General features: G+C 41.3%; 1 protein-coding gene across 1 annotated transcript in view; it reads left to right on the top strand.

The window, feature by feature from the left end:
- The first annotated feature begins 4986 nt into the window (after positions 1 to 4986).
- LOC139398519 (poly(rC)-binding protein 4-like) overlaps positions 4987 to 19890 on the top strand; it is a 42437-nt gene continuing 27533 nt past the window's right edge. Inside the window, exons 1-4 of the mRNA XM_071144466.1 lie at positions 4987 to 5178; positions 11990 to 12121; positions 13643 to 13771; positions 14724 to 14798. Of these exons, the coding sequence (XP_071000567.1) occupies positions 4987 to 5178; positions 11990 to 12121; positions 13643 to 13771; positions 14724 to 14798 (528 nt within the window). The remainder of the gene's footprint in view (positions 5179 to 11989; positions 12122 to 13642; positions 13772 to 14723; positions 14799 to 19890) is intronic.

A 19890-nucleotide genomic window follows, 5' to 3' on the forward strand; every position in this document is an offset into this window, starting at 1 on the left:
GAAAGTATAATGGGTGACTGAAACATGGAAGAAAATGTAATGGGTGACTGAAACATTAATGAAAGTATAATGGGTGACTGAAACATTAATGAAAGTATAATGGGTGACTGAAACATCAATGAAAGTATAATGGGTGACTGAAACATGACAGAAAGTATAATGAGTGACTGAAACATTAATAAAAGTATAATGGGTGACTGAAACATTAATGAAAGTATAATGGGTGACTGAAACATTAATGAAAGTATAATGGGTGACTGAAACATTAATGAAAGTATAATCGGTGACTGAAACATTAAATAAAGTATAATAGGTGACTGAAACATTAATGAAAGTATAATTGGTGACTGAAACATTAATGAAAGTATAATGGGTGACTGAAACATTAATGAAAGTATAATGGGTGACTGAAACATTAATGAAAGTATAATGGGTGACTGAAACATGGAAGAAAGTATAATGGGTGACTGAAACATGGAAGAAAGTATAATGGGTGACTGAAACATTAAAGAAAATGTAATGGGTGACTGAAACATTAATGAAAGTATAATGGGTGACTGAAACATTAATGAAAGTATAATGGGCGACTGAAACATGGAAGAAAGTATAATGGGTGACTGAAACATGGAAGAAAATGTAATGGGTGACTGAATCATTAATGAAAGTATAATGGGTGACTGAAACATGGAAGAAAGTATAATGGGTGACTGAAACATGGAAGAAAGTATAATGGGTGACTGAAACATTAAAGAAAATGTAATGGGTGACTGAAACATTAATGAAAGTATAATGGGTGACTGAAACATTAATGAAATTATAATGGGTGACTGAAACATGGAAGAAAGTATAATGGGTGACTGAAACATGGAAGAAAATGTAATGGGTGACTGAAACATTAATGAAAGTATAATGGGTGACTGAAACATTAATGAAAGTATAAGGGGTGACTGAAACATGGAAGAAAATATAATGGGTGACTGAAACATTAAATAAAATGCGATGGGTGACTGAAACATTAATGAAAGTATAATGGGTGACTGAAACATTAATGAAAGTATAATGGGCGACTGAAACATGGAAGAAAGTATAATGGGTGACTGAAACATGGAAGAAAATGTAATGGGTGACTGAATCATTAATGAAAGTATAATGGGTGACTGAAACATTAAAAAAAATGTAATGGGTGACTGAAACATTAATGAAAGTATAATGGGTAACTGAAACATTAATGAAAGTATAATGGGTGACTGAAACATGGAAGAAAGTATAATGGGTGACTGAAACATGGAAGAAAATGTAATGGGTGACTGAAACATTAATGAAAGTATAATGGGTGACTGAAACATTAATGAAAGTATAATGGGTGACTGAAACATCAATGAAAGTATAATGGGTGACTGAAACATGACAGAAAGTATAATGAGTGACTGAAACATTAATAAAAGTATAATGGGTGACTGAAACATTAATGAAAGTATAATGGGTGACTGAAACATTAATGAAAGTATAATGGGTGACTGAAACATTAATGAAAGTATAATCGGTGACTGAAACATTAAATAAAGTATAATAGGTGACTGAAACATTAATGAAAGTATAATTGGTGACTGAAACATTAATGAAAGTATAATGGGTGACTGAAACATTAATGGAAGTATAATGGGTGACTGAAACATTAATGAAAGTATAATGGGTGACTGAAACATGGAAGAAAGTATAATGGGTGACTGAAACATGGAAGAAAGTATAATGGGTGACTGAAACATTAAAGAAAATGTAATGGGTGACTGAAACATTAATGAAAGTATAATGGGTGACTGAAACATTAATGAAATTATAATGGGTGACTGAAACATGGAAGAAAGTATAATGGGTGACTGAAACATGGAAGAAAATGTAATGGTTGACTGAAACACGAAAAAAAGCATAATGGGTGACTGAAACATTAATGAAAGTATAATGGGTGACTGAAACATTAAAGAAAATGTAATGGCTGCCCAGGTCTATCAGGGTCCAGGTCTATCAGGGCCTAGGTCTGTCGTGGTCCAGGTCTGTCAGGGCCCAGGTTTGTCAGGGCCCATGTCTGTCAGGTCCCAGGTCTGTCAGGGCCCAGGTCTGTCAGGTCCCAGATCTGTCAGGGCCCAGGTCTATCAGGGCCCAGGTCTATCAGGGTCCAGGTCTGTCAGGGCCCAGGTCTGTCAGGTCCCAGGTCTGTCAGGGCCTAGGTCTGACAGGGCTCAGGTCTATCAGGGCCTAGGTCTGTCGTTGTCCATGTCTGTCAGGGTCCAGGTTATCAGGGCCCAGGTCTGTCAGGGCCCAGGTCTGTCAGGGCCCAGGTCTATCAGGGTCCAGGTCTGTCAGGGCCTTGGTCTGTCATGGTCCAGGTCTGTCAGGGCCCAGGTCTATCAGGGCCCAGGTCTATCAGGGTCCAGTTCTGACAGGGCCCAGGTCTGTCAGGGCCCAGGTCTGTCAAGGCCCAGGTCTATCAGGGTCCAGGTCTATCAGGGCCTAGGTCTGTCATGGTCCAGGTCTGTCAGGGCCCAGGTCTATCAGGGCCCAGGTCTATCAGGGTCCAGGTCTGACAGGGCCCAGGTCTGTCAGGGCCCAGGTCTGTCAGGGCCCAGGTCTATCAGGGCCTAGGTCTGGCAGAATCTGTGCAGAAGATCTAGGTGCTGCTGTAGGCCCTCCTGGGTTGGGGACAGAAGTCCCAGATAATCAGCAAACAGTAGACATTTGACATCAGATTGCTGTGATAAAGTAAATCTGTCTCCACGGTGGAGATAAAAACATTATCATGGGAAGAAGCAGAGCAGGGAGTCCTTTAGATTGACCAGAGCCTGAGTGAGATCACGTACGCACAGACACACACACACACACCGGAAGAAACAGACAGGAGCTAGGAGCCCTGCAGTACAATGAATCACACACACACACACACACGAGACAGACACAGACGTGCATACACACACACGCAGAGCTGAGACCAACTCATGCAGGCATTCGCAGACAGAGTGACAGAGATCACATGTAAATGAAACAGACAGGAGAGGACCTGGGAACCTTGTAATGCAATGAATCACACACACACACGGACGAGACACACACACACACACACACAGCCAACACACACCCACCAAGGAATCAAAAAGAGTTGACACACACACACACAGCCGAAACACACGCACACAGACACAAATCTTTAGCCATTGTCAGTGAGTCCTCAGATGAGCTGCTTGCTGAAAGACTCAGAGTGGGGAGGGAGGATATAAAAACACCATCATTACAGCCTTCCTGTTCTCCCCCTTTATCTTCCTGTTCTCTCCCTTTCTCTTCCTGTTCTCCCCCTTTCTCTTCCTGTTCTCCCGCTTTATCCTCCTGTTCTCCCCCTTTATCTTCCTGTCTCCTTCCTGTTCCCCCCTTTCTCTCCCTGTCTCCTTCCTGTTCTCCCCCTTTATCTTCCTGTTCTCTCCCTTTCTCTTCCTGTTCTCCCCCTTTATCTTCCTGTTCTCTGCCTTTATCTTCCTGTTCTCCCCCTTTCTCTTCCTGTTCTCCCCCTTTCTCTTCCTGTTCTCCCCCTTTATCTTCCTGTTCTCCCCCTTTCTCTTCCTGTTCTCCCCCTTTATCTTCCTGTTCTCGCCCTTTCTCTTCCTGTTCTCCCCCTTTATCTTCATGTTCTCCCCCTTTCTCTTCCTGTTCTCCCCCTTTCTCTTCCTGTTCTCCCCCTTTCTCTTTCTGTTCTCTCCCTTTCTCTTCCTGTTCTCCCCCTTTCTCTTCCTGTTCTCCCCCTTTCTCTTCCTGTTCTCCCCCTTTCTCTTCCTGTTCTCTCCCTTTCTCTTCCTGTTCTCCCCCTTTCTCTTCCTGTTCTCTCCCTTTCTCTTCCTGCTCTCTCCCTGTCTCCCTCCGTTCTCCCTTCATTCTCCCCCTTTCTCCTCCTTGTCTCTCTCCATCCTCCCCCTTTCTCTCCTGTCTCCCTCCTTTCTCCCCCATTCTCCCCCTTTCTCTCCTTTCTCCTCCATTATCACAGCTTCCTTTCCCTCCATTCTCCCCCTTTCTCCTCCTTTTCTCCCTCCGTTCTCCCCCTTTTTCCTCCCTGTTCTCCCTCCATTCTCCCATTTCTTTCCCTGTTCTCCCTCCATTCTCCCCCTTTCTCCTCCCCGTCTCTCTCCATTCTCCCCCTTTCTCCTCCCTGTCTCCCTCCTTTCTCCCTCCATTTCCCCCCTTTCTCTCCATCTCCCTCCTTTCTCTTCCTATCTCCCTCCGTTCTCCCTCCATTCTCCCCCTTTCTCTCCATCTCCCTCCTTTCTCTTCCTGTTCTCCCTCTGTTCCCCTCTATCTCCTTTCTTTCTTACATTCAATAAAGATTCACATACACGCTCACACACACAATATTTCCCCATGCATATTTCAGTATTAAAGGCCTGTTCCTGTTTCCATATTTCAGTATTAAAGGCCTGTGTGTGTGTGTGTGTGTGTGTGTGTGTGTGTGTGTGTGTGTGTGTGTGTGTGTGTGTGTGTGTGTGTGTGTGTGTGTGTGTGTGTGTGTGTGTGTGTGTGTGTGTGTGTGTGTGTGTGCGTGCGTGTGCGTGCGTGTGTGTGTGTGTAAGTGTGTGTTTGTATGCGTGTGTGTGTGTGTATGCGTGTGTGTGTATGCGTGTGCGTGTGTGTGTCTGTGTGTGCATGCGTAGTTCCACTGAAGGACATGACGATGTTCACTACACAACATGGCTGCTCTTTGAAGAAGTGGTTCAGCTCTCTCTGGGCCTAGAGCTGGCCTAGCATGGCTCCTCCGACTTCCTACTGCACAGCTAGCTCAGATCTCACACACATGCACACACACACACACACACACACACACACACACACACACACACACACACACACACACACACACACACACACACACACACACACACACACACACACACACACACACACACACTTGCACGTCACAGGCACATTCACACACGTGCAAAGCAGTGCAGCAGAATGAATGTTGTCTTCTGTTCTCTTCTCCTCCTCCCCACCTCTCCATCCCTCCATCCCTCTATCCCTACATCACAGAGCAGCGCCCGTATCAACATCTCAGAGGGCTCGTGTCCAGAGAGGATCATCACTATTACAGGACCTACAGACTGTGTCTTCAGAGCCTTCACTATGATCACTCTCAAACTGGAAGAGGTATGTCTCTCTGCCTGTCACTCTGTCTGTCTGTCTCTCTCTCGCTCTGTCTGTCTGTCTGTCTGTCTGTCTGTCAGTCTGTCAGTCTGTCTGTCTGTCTCTCTGTCTCTCTCTCTCTCTCTCTCTCTCTCTCTCTCTCTCTCTCTCTCTCTCAATTCAATTCAATTCAATTCAATGGGCTTTATTGGCATGGGAAACATGTGTTAACATTGCCAAAGCAAGTGAGGTAGATAATATACAAAAGTGAAATAAACAATAAAAATTAACAGTAAACATTACACATACAGAAATTTCAAAACAATAAAGACATTACAAATGTCATATTATACATTATACATTATACATTTCCCCCAGTAGATATGGGAGTTTATCAAAATTGGATTTGTTTTTGAAATCTTTGTGGATCTGTGTAATTTGAGGGAAATATGTGTCTCTAATATGGTCATACATTGGACAGGAGGTTAGGAAGTGCAGCTCAGTTTCCAACTAATTTTGTGGGCAGTGTGCACATAGCCTGTCTTCTCTTGAGAGCCAGGTCTGTCTATGGCGGCCTTTCTCAATAGCAAGGCTATGCTCACTAAGTCTGTACAAAGTCAAAGCTTTCCTTAAGTTTGGGTCAGTCACAGTGGACAGGTATCTGCCACTGTGTACTCTCTGTTTAGGGCCAAATAGCATTCTAGTTTGCTCTGTTTTTTTCCAATGTGTCAAGTAATTATCTTTTTGTTTTCTCATGATTTGGTTGCGTCTAATTTTGCTGTTGTCCTGGGGCTCTGTAGGGTGTGTTTGTGTTTGTGAACAGAGCCCCAGGACCAGCTTCCTTACGGTACTCTTCTCCAGGTTCATCTCTCTGTAGGTGATGGCTTTGTTGTGGAAGGTTTGGGAATCGCTTCTTTTTAGGTGGTTGTAGAATTTAACAGCTCTTTTCTGGATTTTGATAATTAGTGGGTATTGGCCTAATTCTGCTCTGCATGCATTATTTGGTGTTCTACGTTGTACACGGAGGATATTTTTGCAGAAATCTGCATGCAGAATCTCCATTTGGTGTTTGTCCCATTTTGTGAAGTCTTGGTTGGTGAGCGGACACCAGACCTCACAACCATAAAGGGCAATGGACTCTATGACTGATTCAAGTATTTTCAGCCAGATCCTAATTGGTATGTTGAAATGTATATTCCTTTTGATGGCATAGAATGCCCTTCTTGCCTTGTCTCTCAGATCGTTCACAGCTTTGTGGAAGTTACCTGTGGTGCTGATGTTTAGGCCAAGGTAGGTATAGTTTTTTGTGTGCTCTAGGGCAAAGGTGTCTAGATGGAATTTGTATTTGTGGTCCTGGCGACTGGACCTTTTTTGGAACACCATTATTTTGGTCTTACTGAGATTTACTGTCAGGGCCCAGGTCTGACAGAATCTGTGCAGAATGTCTAGGTGCTGCTGTAGGCCCTCCTTGGTTGGTGACAGAAGCACCAGATCATTAGCAAATAGTAGACATTTGACTTCAGATTCTAGTAGGGTGAGGCCGGGTGCTGCAGACTTTTCTAGTGCCTGCGCCAATTCGTCGATATGTATGTTGAAGAGGGTGGGGCTTAAGCTGCATCCCTGTCTCACCCCACGACCCTGTGTGAAGAAATGTGTGTGTTTTTTGCCAAATTTAACCGCACACTTGTTGTTTGTGTACATGGATTTTATAATGTCGTATGTTTTACCCCCAACACCACTGTCCATCAATTTGTATAGCAGACCCTCATGCCAAATTGAGTCGAAGGCTTTTTTGAAATCAACAAAGCATGAGAAGACTTTGCCTTTGTTTTGGTTTGTTTGGTTGTCAATTAGGGTGTGTAGGGTGAATACATGGTCTGTTATACGGTAATTTGGTAAAAAGCCAATTTGACATTTGCTCAGTACATTGTTTTCATTGAGGAAATGTACAAGTCTGCTATTAATGATAATGCAGAGGATTTTCCCAATGTTACTGTTGACGCATATTCCAAGGGAGTTATTGGGGTCAAATTTGTCTCCACTTTTGTGGATTGGGGTGATCAGTCCTTGGTTCCAAATATTGGGGAAGATGCCAGAGCTAAGGATGATGTTAAAGAGTTTTAGTATAGCCAATTGGAATTTGTTGTCTGTATATTTGATCATTTCATTAAGGATACCATTCACACCGCAGGCCTTTTTGGGTTGGAGGGTTTTTATTTTGTCCTGTAGCTCATTCAAGGTAATTGGAGAATCCAGTGGGTTCTGGTAGTCTTTAATAGTTGATTCTAAGATTTGTATTTGATCATGTATATGTTTTTGCTCTTTATTCTTTGTTATAGAGCCAAAAAGATTGGAGAAGTGGTTTACCCATACATCTCCATTTTGGATAGATAATTATTCGTGTTGTTGTTTGTTTAGTGTTTTCCAATTTTCCCAGAAGTGGTTAGAGTCTATGGATTCTTCAATTACATTGAGCTGATTTCTGACGTGCTGTTCCTTCTTTTTCCGTAGTGTATTTCTGTATTGTTTTAGTGATTCACCATAGTGAAGGTATAGACTCAGGTTTTCCGGGTCTCTATGTTTTTGGTTGGACAGGTTTCTCAATTTCTTTCTTAGATTTTTGCGTTCTTCATCAAACCATTTGTCATTGTTGTTCATTTTCTTCGGTTTTCTATTTGAGATTTTTATAATGGATAGGGAAGCTGAGAGGTCAAATATACTGTTAAGATATTCTACTGCCAAGTTTACACCTTCACTATTACAGTGGAACGTTTTACCCAGGAAATTGTCTAGAAGGGATTAAATTTGTTGTTGCCTAATTGTTTTTTGGTAGGTTTCCAAACTGCCTTCCTTCCATCTATAGCATTTCTTAATGTTACTCAGTTTCTTTGGATTTGATGCCTCATGATTGAGTATTGCTCTGTTCAAGTAGACTGTGATTTTGCTGTGGTCTGATAGGGGTGTCAGTGGGCTGACTGTGAACGCTCTGAGAGACTCTGGGTTGAGGTCAGTGATAAAGTAGTCTACAGTACTACTGCCAAGAGATGAGCTATAGGTGTACCTACCATAGGAGTCCCCTCGAAGCCTACCATTGACTATGTACATACCCAGCGTGCGACAGAGCTGCAGGAGTTGTGACCCGTTTTTGTTGGTTATGTTGTCATAGTTGTGCCTAGGGGGGCATATGTGGGAGGGAATGCTGTCACCTGCAGGCAGGTGTTCTGTCTCTCTCTCTCTCTCTCTCTCTCTCTCTGCCTGTCTGTCTGTCCGTCTGTGTCTGTCTGTCTGTCTGTCTGTCTGTCTGTCTGTCTGTCTGTCTGTCTGTCTGTCTGTCTGTCCCTCTGTGTCTGTCTTTGTCTGTCTGTCCGTCTGTGTCTGTCTGTCTGTCTGTCTGTCTGTCTGTCTGTCTGTCTGTCTGTCCCTCTGTGTCTGTCTTTGTCTGTCTGTCTCTCTGTGTCTGTCTCTCTTTCTATCTGTCTGTCACAATCAAAGTGAAAAGGCCAGACAGGAAGCTCTCCCTCTCTTTCTAACTTGCTCGATTAGTTAAGGTTCAGGTTAGTTGACATTCAGGTAAATTGACATTCAGGTAAATTGACATTCAGGTAAATTGACATTCAGGTTAGTTGACATTCAGGTTAGTTGACATTCAGGTTAGTTGACATTCAGGTTAGTTGACATTCAGGTTAGTTGACATTCAGGTGTGCTAGGTGTTAAATAGAGGAGGGTTGCAGTACAGTACTCTCATCCACATACAGAACAGTTTCATGAAATCAAGGGTTTGTTGTGTTACAGTACATATCAAGTCTTTGAATGATTTCTGAGGATGTTGCTGCTAGGTCAATTCAATAGACCTTGATCAGTGAGCTGACTGAGTTAAGTGTAACATTAATTTATATGCTGTTAGTGCGGTTTAAAATGCTGTTAGTTTAAAATGCTGTTAGTGTGGTATTCATTAAACATCCAGTAGGGATTTTCTCTTCCTGTCTCTCTCTCTCTCTCTCTCTCTCCCTCTCTCTCTCTCTCTCTCTCTCTCCCTCTCTCACCCTCTGTCTCACAAATACTAATAGAAATCTAGCAAGAATCTCCTCTCTCCGCCCCACTGTTATCTCCTTTCATCCCTTCACAGTGAGGACAGAGTTGTCATAGTAACCCTAGGGGGGCCTGGAGCACTGCTCTAGCTCAGGTGTGTGATGTAGAACATGTTACTGTGATGAAGAGCAGGATATAGTGATGTAGAACACGTTACTGTGATGAAGAGCACGCTATAAGGATGTAGAACATGTTACTGTGATGAAGAGCAGGATATAAGGATGTAGAACACTTTACGGTGATGAAGAGCACGCTATAAGGATGTAGAACACTTTACAGTGATGAAGAGCAGGATATAGTGATGTAGAACATGTTACTGTGATGAAGAGCATATTTAGTCTGTAATTCATAAGGAGCTCCATTCAGCTGTGTCTCTTTCCTTCCTGGTTTTTGCTATGAACAGATCAGCACAGTGTATGTCTGATTCTCCCCTAGAAATAAACCAACTCTGTGTAATAGTTGGTGTTCTGTAACTCTTAAACACACACAGAGAACAGAGCAATGGAAGAAGAAAAAAACACAAGAAGAGCCAGTACCAACCGCCTACTGCTAACCAAACATTTGGCAGAGTGAGAAGAAGAGCCAGTACCAACCGCCTACTGCTAACCAAACATTTGGCAGAGTGAGAAGAAGAGCCAGTACCAACCGCCTACTGCTAACCAAACATTTGGCAGAGTAAGAAGAAGAGCCAATATCAACTAAGCTACCCAAACATGAAATCTTCCTCTGAAGACATAAAAAGCATTTTGCTTCTACTGTTACAAAAATATATGCCTGCTCATTCGTTCTAAACAACCGATTAATATACCTTCATTGCCGTTTTATCTCTCTCAGCTGAGAAAGTGTATATAATTCTACGATCCAATTCTGCTTAACGCTTAGAATCAAGCAATGTATCAGACATTCATTATATAGTCTGTTCATGTGGAGATTGAGACCTAGGCCTAAAACCTAATTTCCATACCATCATACCACTAAGAATGAGACAGAGACAGAGACAGAGACAGAGACAGAGACAGAGACAGAGAGAGAGAGAGAGACAGAGAGAGAGAGAGACAGAGAGAGAGAGAGAGAGAGAGAGAGAGACAGAGACAGAGACAGAGACAGAGACAGAGACAGAGACAGAGACAGAGACTGAGACTGAGACTGAGAGAAATATGCCCAACCCCTTGATAATTTATACTCACATTGTATTTGGAGAGAACATTGCACATTGGGAGAGTAGGCCTAAGTAAAGGAACCGTAACAGTGGTTCAGTTCATGTAGCCTCTAGCGTCACGTGATGGCCAGGCTATTTACATGTTAAATGCTACCGAAGTCCTGCTAGGGCTAATTGATGTGTGCAATGTTGGGGCCATGATTTAGGATTATATTTATTACCTAAATTAAGGCAAGAGTCAGAGTGAGAGTCAGAGTGGGAGTGAGAGTGGGAGTGAGAGTGAGAGTCAGAGTCAGAGTGAGAGTCAGAGTGAGAGTGAGAGTCAGAGTGAGAGTCAGAGTCAGAGTCAGAGTGGGAGTGGGAGTGAGATTGAGAGTGAGAGTTGGAGTCAGAATGAGAGTGAGAGTGAGAGTCAGAGTAAGAGTGAGAGTGAGAGTCACAGTCAGAGTGGGAGTGAGAGTCAGAGTGAGAGTCAGAGTCAGAGTGAAAGTCAGAGTGAGAGTCAGAGTCAGAGTCAGAGTGAGAGTGAGAGTGAGCGTGGGAATGAAAAGTCTGTCTCTGTGTGAGAAAGACTATTTCTAGGCCATTGGTCAAACATACTGTAGAGATTATTAGCCTGAGTTTACCTGGCCAGGTCACAGGCCACTGGTCAAACATACTGTAGAGATTATTAGCCTGAGTTTACCTGGCCAGGTCACAGGCCACTGGTCAAACATACTGTAGAGATTATTAGCCTGAGTTTACCTGGCCAGGTCCCAGGCCACTGGTCAAACATATTGTAGAGATTATTAGCCTGAGTTTACCTGGCCCGGTCACAGGCCACTGGTCAAACATACTGTAGAGATTATTAGCCTGAGTTTACCTGGCCAGGTCACAGGCCACTGGTCAGACATAGAGATTAGTAGCCTGAGTTTTTCTGGCCAGGTCACAGCCACTGGTCAGACATAGAGATTAGTAGCCTGAGTTTTTCTGGCCAGGTCACAGCCACTGGTCAGACATAGAGATTAGTAGCCTGAGTTTTTCAGGCCAGGTCACAGCCACTGGTCAGACATAGAGATTAGTAGCCTGAGTTTTTCTGGCCAGGTCACAGGGCCTTAGCCAAGAGAGTCACAATCTACATCTAAAGGAACATAAAATAGAGGGAGAGACATAATGTCATTTCTAAAGGTGAATAGATCTGACCAACAGGGTAAATATTGTATGTGATCTATATGGGAATCGATAGAGACAGCAGAAAGAGATTGAGCGCTAACCTTTCCCTGATTTGGATCGTTGATGTGTAAACTCTCCGATGGTTATATTGATTAGATGTTTGTATAGGAGGTTTGTGTACAGGGATGTGGAGTATGTTACTAGTCACCACTCATCTTGACCAACGTTTATCCAACCCCTGGTTGTATAGCTTCAGAGAGCAGTCGTACAACACCAGGTCTTGACTATATGATGTTAAGGTATAGTGTACTGCAACGTTTATTCAGGGTTCATTAATGTCGCTTTAGCTTGCTTTCTTTTAGGCCAACTGTTGTTTTAATTGACGAGTGACACTTGAATAGTGAATCCAAAACACTTCATGTTTGTTTCCTCCAGGACCTCACAACTCTGGTAGCCAATGGCACGGTCACCAGCAAGCCCCCCGTCACCCTACGTTTGGTCATTCCTGCCAGCCAATGCGGTTCTCTCATCGGGAAGGGCGGCTCCAAGATCAAGGAGATCAGAGAGGTGAGTGTGGCTCTGTCTCACTTGCTTAAACATCTGTCCTCTCCTTTCTAAACATCTGTCCTCTCCTTTATAAACATATGTCCTCTCCTCCTCTCCTTTCTAAACATCTGTCCTCTCCTCCTCTCCTTTATAAACATCTGTCCTCTCCTCCTCTCCTTTCTAAACATCTGTCCTCTCCTCCTCTCCTTTATAAACATCTGTCCTCTCCTTTATAAACATCTGTCCTCTCCTCCTCTCCTTTATAAACATCTGTCCTCTCCTTTATAAACATCTGTCCTCTCCTTTATAAACATCTGTCCTCTCCTTTATAAACATCTGTCCTCTCCTCCTCTCCTTTCTAAACATCTGTCTTCTCCTCCTCTCCTTTATAAACATATGTCCTCTCCTCCTCTCCTTTCTAAACATCTGTCCTCTCCTCCTCTCCTTTATAAACATCTGTCCTCTCCTCCTCTCCTTTATAAACATCTGTCCTTCTCATCTCCTCTCACTTGCTTAAACATCTGTCCTCTCCTCCATCTGTCCTCTCCTTCTAAACATCTGTCCTCTCCTCCTCTCCTTTCTAAACATCTGTCCTCTCCTCCTCTCCTTTATAAACATCTGTCCTCTCCTCCTCTCCTTTATAAACATCTGTCCTCTCCTTTATAAACATCTGTCCTCTCCTTTATAAACATCTGTCCTCTCCTTTATAAACATCTGTCCTCTCCTCCTCTCCTTTCTAAACATCTGTCCTCTCCTTTATAAACATCTGTCCTCTCCTCCTCTCCTTTATAAACATCTGTCCTCTCCTCCTCTCCTTTATAAACATCTGTCCTCTCCTCCTCCCCTTTCTAAACATATGTCCTCTCCTCCTCTCCTTTATAAACATCTGTCCTCTCCTCCTCCCCTTTCTAAACATCTGTTCTCCCCTTTCTAAACATATGTCCTCTCCTCCTCTCCTTTCTAAACATCTGTCCTCTCCTCCTCTCCTTTCTAAACATCTGTCCTCTCCTCCTCTCCTTTCTAAACATCTGTCCTTTCCTTTCTAAACATCTGTCCTCTCCTCCTCTCCTTTCTAAACATTTGTCCTCTCCTCCTCTCCTTTCTAAACATCTGTCCTCTCCTCCTCTCCTTTCTAAACATCTGAACTGAAACCAATATGGTGGATTAGTTGTTGATCTTACAGCTCAGTGTAATGAAGTAGAGGTGGTTAGAGAGAGTCAGAGGCTGTTTGGAGTCCCATTTATATTGTATACTTTATTATGTATATGTTGCGTACATCAACAAAATGGCCATTGATCAATCAATCAATCAACTGTATTTCATAAAGCCTTTTTAGCAGTTTACACAAAGAGTGCTTTTAGAGAAACCCAGCCAAAACCCCCAAAAACAGCAAGCAATGCAGAAGCAGAAGCACAGTGGCTAGGACAAACTAGAAGGTAGGAACCTAGGAAGAAACCTAGAGAGGAATCAGGCTCAGAGAAGGTTGACCAGTCCTCTTCTGGCTCTTTCACACATCATGTTTCCCATTGTCATCTTAAACAGACCACGGGGGCACAAGTACAGGTAGCGGGAGACCTCCTTCCCAACTCCACTGAGAGAGGTGTGACGATATCCGGGACCCAAGACGCCATCATCCAATGTGTCAAGCTCATCTGCACTGTCATTCTCGAGGTGGTGTACACTTCCTCATCGCCCTGATCCCTGACCCCTGACCCCTTTTACTACTTGTGAACTTTTATTGACAGATTAGACCACAGGTCGTGAAAGCACGGTTGTTTGTTTGTAACGTGCAGATCACTAGATTGCCCGGAAAAGGATCCTGGTATTACCAGCCACAGACACGGAGGAACCAGACAGATCAATGTATCATAATTGATTTAAGCAAATGTATAAAATTATCAATATCAAAGGATTTATGTTCAAAAATGAACAAATAAGAGAAACTTAATAGTAATGAATTGATAAGCCTATAATCAATACTCTGTCAGATCTCCAGTAGTACATAACAAATATTTCTATTTGAAGATAAATACAATCAATCAATGTTTTCGAAGTGAAGATATTTCTACATTTCTAAAAAATCGATACCCTCTCAATCTTGAGAACTATCCCGCCGCAGCCAGAAGACTCTACTTAAAGAGGATGAGCCTGAATGCCAAAAAAACAGAAGAATCTGAGGATTTAACAACTCATTGTTATTCTAGGCACCTTAATCTCTGCTGGAGAAAACACTGACCCTATCCAAGCATGCGCTTTCATGTAATTGTGGAATCAAAGCATTTCAGAGATACGTCTACTTTGTCTGAATACTGTTTTTGTTTTGTCCTTATCTAGTCATCTGAAATCCACCATATTGATAGTTTTTTGGTCCCCAGACCTGGATTCAAATACTATTTGAAATCATTCGAAACGCTGTTTCCCCACCAGGTAGTACGGCCAGAATGAAAGAAATGTTCAAAAGAAATTTAAAACATTTCGAATAATATTTGAACCCATGTCTGTTGGCCCCAACCTTCTGCAACTCATCTGTCCTAAGGCTATACTACCATGTTTTATTGTGCTGCGATGTTTAGTAAAAAACCTTCTTGTCTTTATGCTCTTTGCTTTCTCCTCCTGTATCCAGTCCCCTCCGAAGGGGGCCACTGTTCCATATCGACCAAGCCCCTCCCCAGGAACAGTCATGATCTCCGGGAACCAGGTGGGAATCAGACAATACAACAAGACAACACAATACAACACAACAACAACATAATACAACAACACAACACATCAACACAACACAACACAAAAACACAACACAACAACAACACAATAGAACACAACAACACAACAACAACACAACAGAACACAAGCACACAACACACCAACACAATAGAACACAACAACACTATAACAACATCATACAACAAAACAACACAACAACACAATAGAACACAACAACACTATAACAACATCATACAACAAAACACAACAACACAATAGAACACAACAACACAACAACACAACAACACAATAGAACACAACAACACAACAACAACACAACAACACAACAACATAATAGAACACAACAACACAATAGAACAACAAAACAACACAACACAACAACACAACAACACAATACAACAACACAACAGAACAACACAATACAACACAGCAACACAACACAACAGAACAATAACTATTCTGTGTAATCAAGACAATGATGATGTATATATTGCCAACAAGGCCACATAATGTCATTACAGGTGGACTGTGCACCAACAGGGTTTATGATATAAATAGTCAAACACTAAGCAGAACTCTGAACACCTGGGACATGTTCTGGGGGCACAAAACATTGAAACTGGGGGGGGGGGCAGTACTTGAAATTATCCAACATGAACACTTGCTAGCTCCAATGAATTTCCAACACAACAATAACAACACGATAACACAATAACACAATAACACAACACAACAACACAACAATAACAACAACACAACAACACGATAACACGATAACAACAACACAACACAGCACAACAACACAACAATAACAACAACACGATAACACAATAACACAATAACACAACAATAACAACAACACAACAACACAATAACACGATAACAACAACACAACAACACAACAATAACAACAACACAACAACACAATAACACGATAACACAATAACAACAACACAACAACACGATAACACAATAACATAATAACACAACACAACAACACAACAATAACAACAACACAACAACACGATAACACAACAACATGATAACACAACGTAATAACACAGCAAAACAACACAATAATACAACACAACAACACGATAACACGATAACATAATAACACAGCACAACAACACAATAATACAACACAACAACACGATAACACGATAACACAATAACACAGCACAACAACACAACAATACAGCACAACAACACAACAATGCAACAACAAAACACAACAATAGCACAATAACACAGCACAACAACGCAATAACACAGCACAACAACACAACAATGCAACAACACAACAACACAACCACAAAATAACACAGCAAAACAACACAACAATGCAACAACACAACAACACAACCACAAAATAACACAGCATAACAACAACACAACAAAACAACAACATAATAACACAATAATACAGCACAACAACACAACAATGTAACAACACAACAACAGAACAACACAGCACAACAATGCAACAACACAACAATGCAACAACACAACAACATAATGACACAGCACAACAACAACACAACAAAACAACAACATAATAACACAATAATACAGCACAACAACACAACAATGTAACAACACAACAACAGAACAACACAGCACAACAATGCAACAACACAACAACATAATAACACAGCACAACAACAACACAACAACAAAACAAAACAAAACAACGTTTAAATGGTCTGGCGGAGATATGGACTTACTCGGTATACAAATCCCAGGAGAAAGAAATGATCTCACTCCAATACATTTTTATAGAAAGTTAGGAAAAATAGATAAGATCTTGCTACCATGGAAAGAAAAATACCTGTCTATTTGTGGAAAAATCACCCTGATTAACTCTTTAGTCATATCACAATTTACCTATTTGTTTATGCTTTTGCCTACACCGAGGGACCTGCTTTTTAAATTATATGAACAAAAAAGATTCAATTTTACTCAGAACGGCAAGCCAGACAAAAGTAAAAGGACCTATTTATATAATAAATATGAATTCTGAGGGCAGAAATGATTAAATATTAAAGCATTAGACCTCTCACTAAAGGCATCAGTCATACAAATGTTATACTTCAATCCAAACTGGTTCTCTAGTAAATTGGTAGGAATGTCTCATCCTGTATTCAAGAATGGCCTTGTTCCCTTTATTCAGATTACACCTGCTCACTTTCAGTTGTTTGAAAAGGAAATAATCTCCAAAATATATTTATTTTTTAAACAAGCCTTAGAAAGTTGGTTGCAATTTCAGTTTAATCCACCTGAAAAGACAGAACAATTAATACAACAAATATTGTGGTTAAACTCACATATACTAATTGATTAAAAAAAAAATGTATTCTTCGAGTAAATGTTTGAAAAAGGTATAATTTTTGTGAATTATATCATAAATAGGACTGGTGTAGTTATGTCACACATGTAGCTAACACAGACATATGGAAATGTCTGCTCTCCCCAAAATTACAACCGATTAATTGCAGCATTACCACAAAAAATGGAAGAGGCAAGTAGAAGGGGAAAAAAGTAAGGAACTTGTATGTCGGCCCTGTATTAAAGAACATAAATGGTTAAAGAAAAGTGTGATAAATAAAAACATATACCAATTTCATTTAAGGACCAAAAATCTAACAGCTGTGCCATATAAATTGCAAAATAGTTGGGAAGAGATTTTGGATGTACCCATTCCATGGCACATGGTTTATGAATTGATACGCAAAACAACGCCGGATTCAAAACTTCAAATTTTTCAATATAAATTACAATACAAAATTCTTGCAAGTAATAGAATGTTATATATATGGGGGATACCATCTTCCCAGCTCTGCAGATTTTGCTGTGAGGTGGCAGAGTCATTAGATCATTTATTTTGCTATTGTCCATATGTAGCTCGTTTTTGGTCACAGGTCCAGGAATGGCTGAAGAATTGCAACATTTGCCTAGAACTAACGCTGCAGATAGCAATACTGGGTGATTTGAAAAGCCGTAGTCAATCAATCAATAATATTATAATTATTTTAGCAAAAACATTTATTTTTAATTTACAATCTGTAGAAGCTATGAGAATAGAAAGGTTCCGTACTTTTGTGAAGCATCACAGCACAGTTGAAAAATATATGGCATATGGAAATCCAAAATGGACGATGTTGAGAGATAGATGGGAGGGGTTGTATGGAGCTGAAGGGTGCGACTAATAACAAGATAACCAATGTAAAACATACGGGGTCTATAAAACGTATGTAGTTTCAGAAATGTTGTGAAATAGCACAGTTACAAATAGAAATCAACCTGGATGGACATCGGAAATAGAGGAAGGACTAAAAACAAACAAAGTATAACTATTGTAAAAATAGATTGTCTATAAAATGTGTATATGATTATAAACAGAAGGTAGAAGCTTAAGAATTTATTAGTTTACTCCAATTGGGGGAAGGGTGGTAGGGTTTGCAGGGAATAATAAAGGAACAAGATTTTTAAAGTATGTATATCTATATAGATATGTGTATGTATATATGTGTATATGTATGCATACGTATATATAAATATATATATATATTTACCCAAATATATATGGGGGATTGGAAATGATGCTCGCAATTAAATTAATAGAAGCAACAATCTTTCCGCAATATTAAGCTGATTTCACTTATATATATATATTCTTTTTATACAACGACACATCACAACAGTCTGGGACCCAGGTGAGAATCAAACCCCACCCACTTGGTACAGACATCAGTTCAATGTCTAGTTTGAAATTTACATTTGATTGAGTTGTCAACTAATGCAAAATCAAAGTGAAAACAACAAACATGTGAACATGACATTGGATTGTGGTTAAAAGTTGGGTTAAATTAAATACAAAAATTCTCTAAATCTAATCATCAGAAAGAAAAACTGGATTTTGTTTGTTGAAATTAGGTGGAAACAATGTTGATTCAACCAGTTTGGTGCCCAGTGGACAAAACCACAGAAATATAACCTATTACTTTCTGCATTGCTTCTATGGGTGCTTTCAAGATGGCTGCCAGTCCACCCATTACGCCATCATTGACTTGAAGGGCGAAACTCGCTCTAGTGATTATATTTCTATGCTCAGGACCACATCACAACAACTACCTGAAACCCCTCACCTTTCACAATGTGGATTTCAAATATTTGAGGTACATGAGGTGCAATTAGCAGTTCGCGGTGAAGTTTTCTCCTATGTACAAATCTAGGATCAGTTTCTCCTGCCCTAGCCTAACCTCAACCATTAGTGGGGAAATGCTAAACTGACCCAAGAGCATCACCATACACCATAAATTAGCACCGGGAATGGAATAGTCTCACACTCAAGTATTTCAAATATGTGAATAACATGTTGACCACAAGTCTCCCGTCATTCACTGTGGGTCAGCTGTGCAGTGTACTCTGTATAGTCTGGTTCACATGATCTAGTCTACTGTCTAGCCACACAGAAACACACACACACACACACACGCACACACACACACTTACACACAGACACACACACAAACACACACGCACACACACATACACACACACACACACACACACACACACACACACACACACACACACACACACACACACACACACACACACACACACACACACACACACACACACACATACACACACATACACACACATGCACACACCTGATGTGGTGGTGGTGGTCTAACCCTGATGTAGTGGTGGTCTAACCCTGATGTAGTGGTGGTCTAACCCTGATGTAGTGGTGGTCTAACCCTGATGTAGTGGTGGTCTAACCCTGATGTAGTGGTGGTCTAACCCTGATGTAGTGGTGGTCTAACCCTGATGTAGTGGTGGTCTAACCCTGATGTAGTGGTGGCCTAACCCTGATGTAGTGGTGGTCTAACCGTGGTGGTGGTGGTCTAACCCTGATATAGTGGTGGTATAACCGTGGTGGTGGTCTAACCCTGATGTAGTGGTGGTCGTCTAACCCTGGTGTATTGGTGTTGGTCTAACCCTGATGTTAGTGGTGGTATTCTAACCCTGATGTAGTGGTGGTCTAACCCTGATGT

This window comes from Oncorhynchus clarkii, unplaced genomic scaffold (assembly GCF_045791955.1).
Source record: "Oncorhynchus clarkii lewisi isolate Uvic-CL-2024 unplaced genomic scaffold, UVic_Ocla_1.0 unplaced_contig_4308_pilon_pilon, whole genome shotgun sequence".
NCBI classification, from domain to species: Eukaryota; Metazoa; Chordata; class Actinopteri; order Salmoniformes; family Salmonidae; genus Oncorhynchus; species Oncorhynchus clarkii.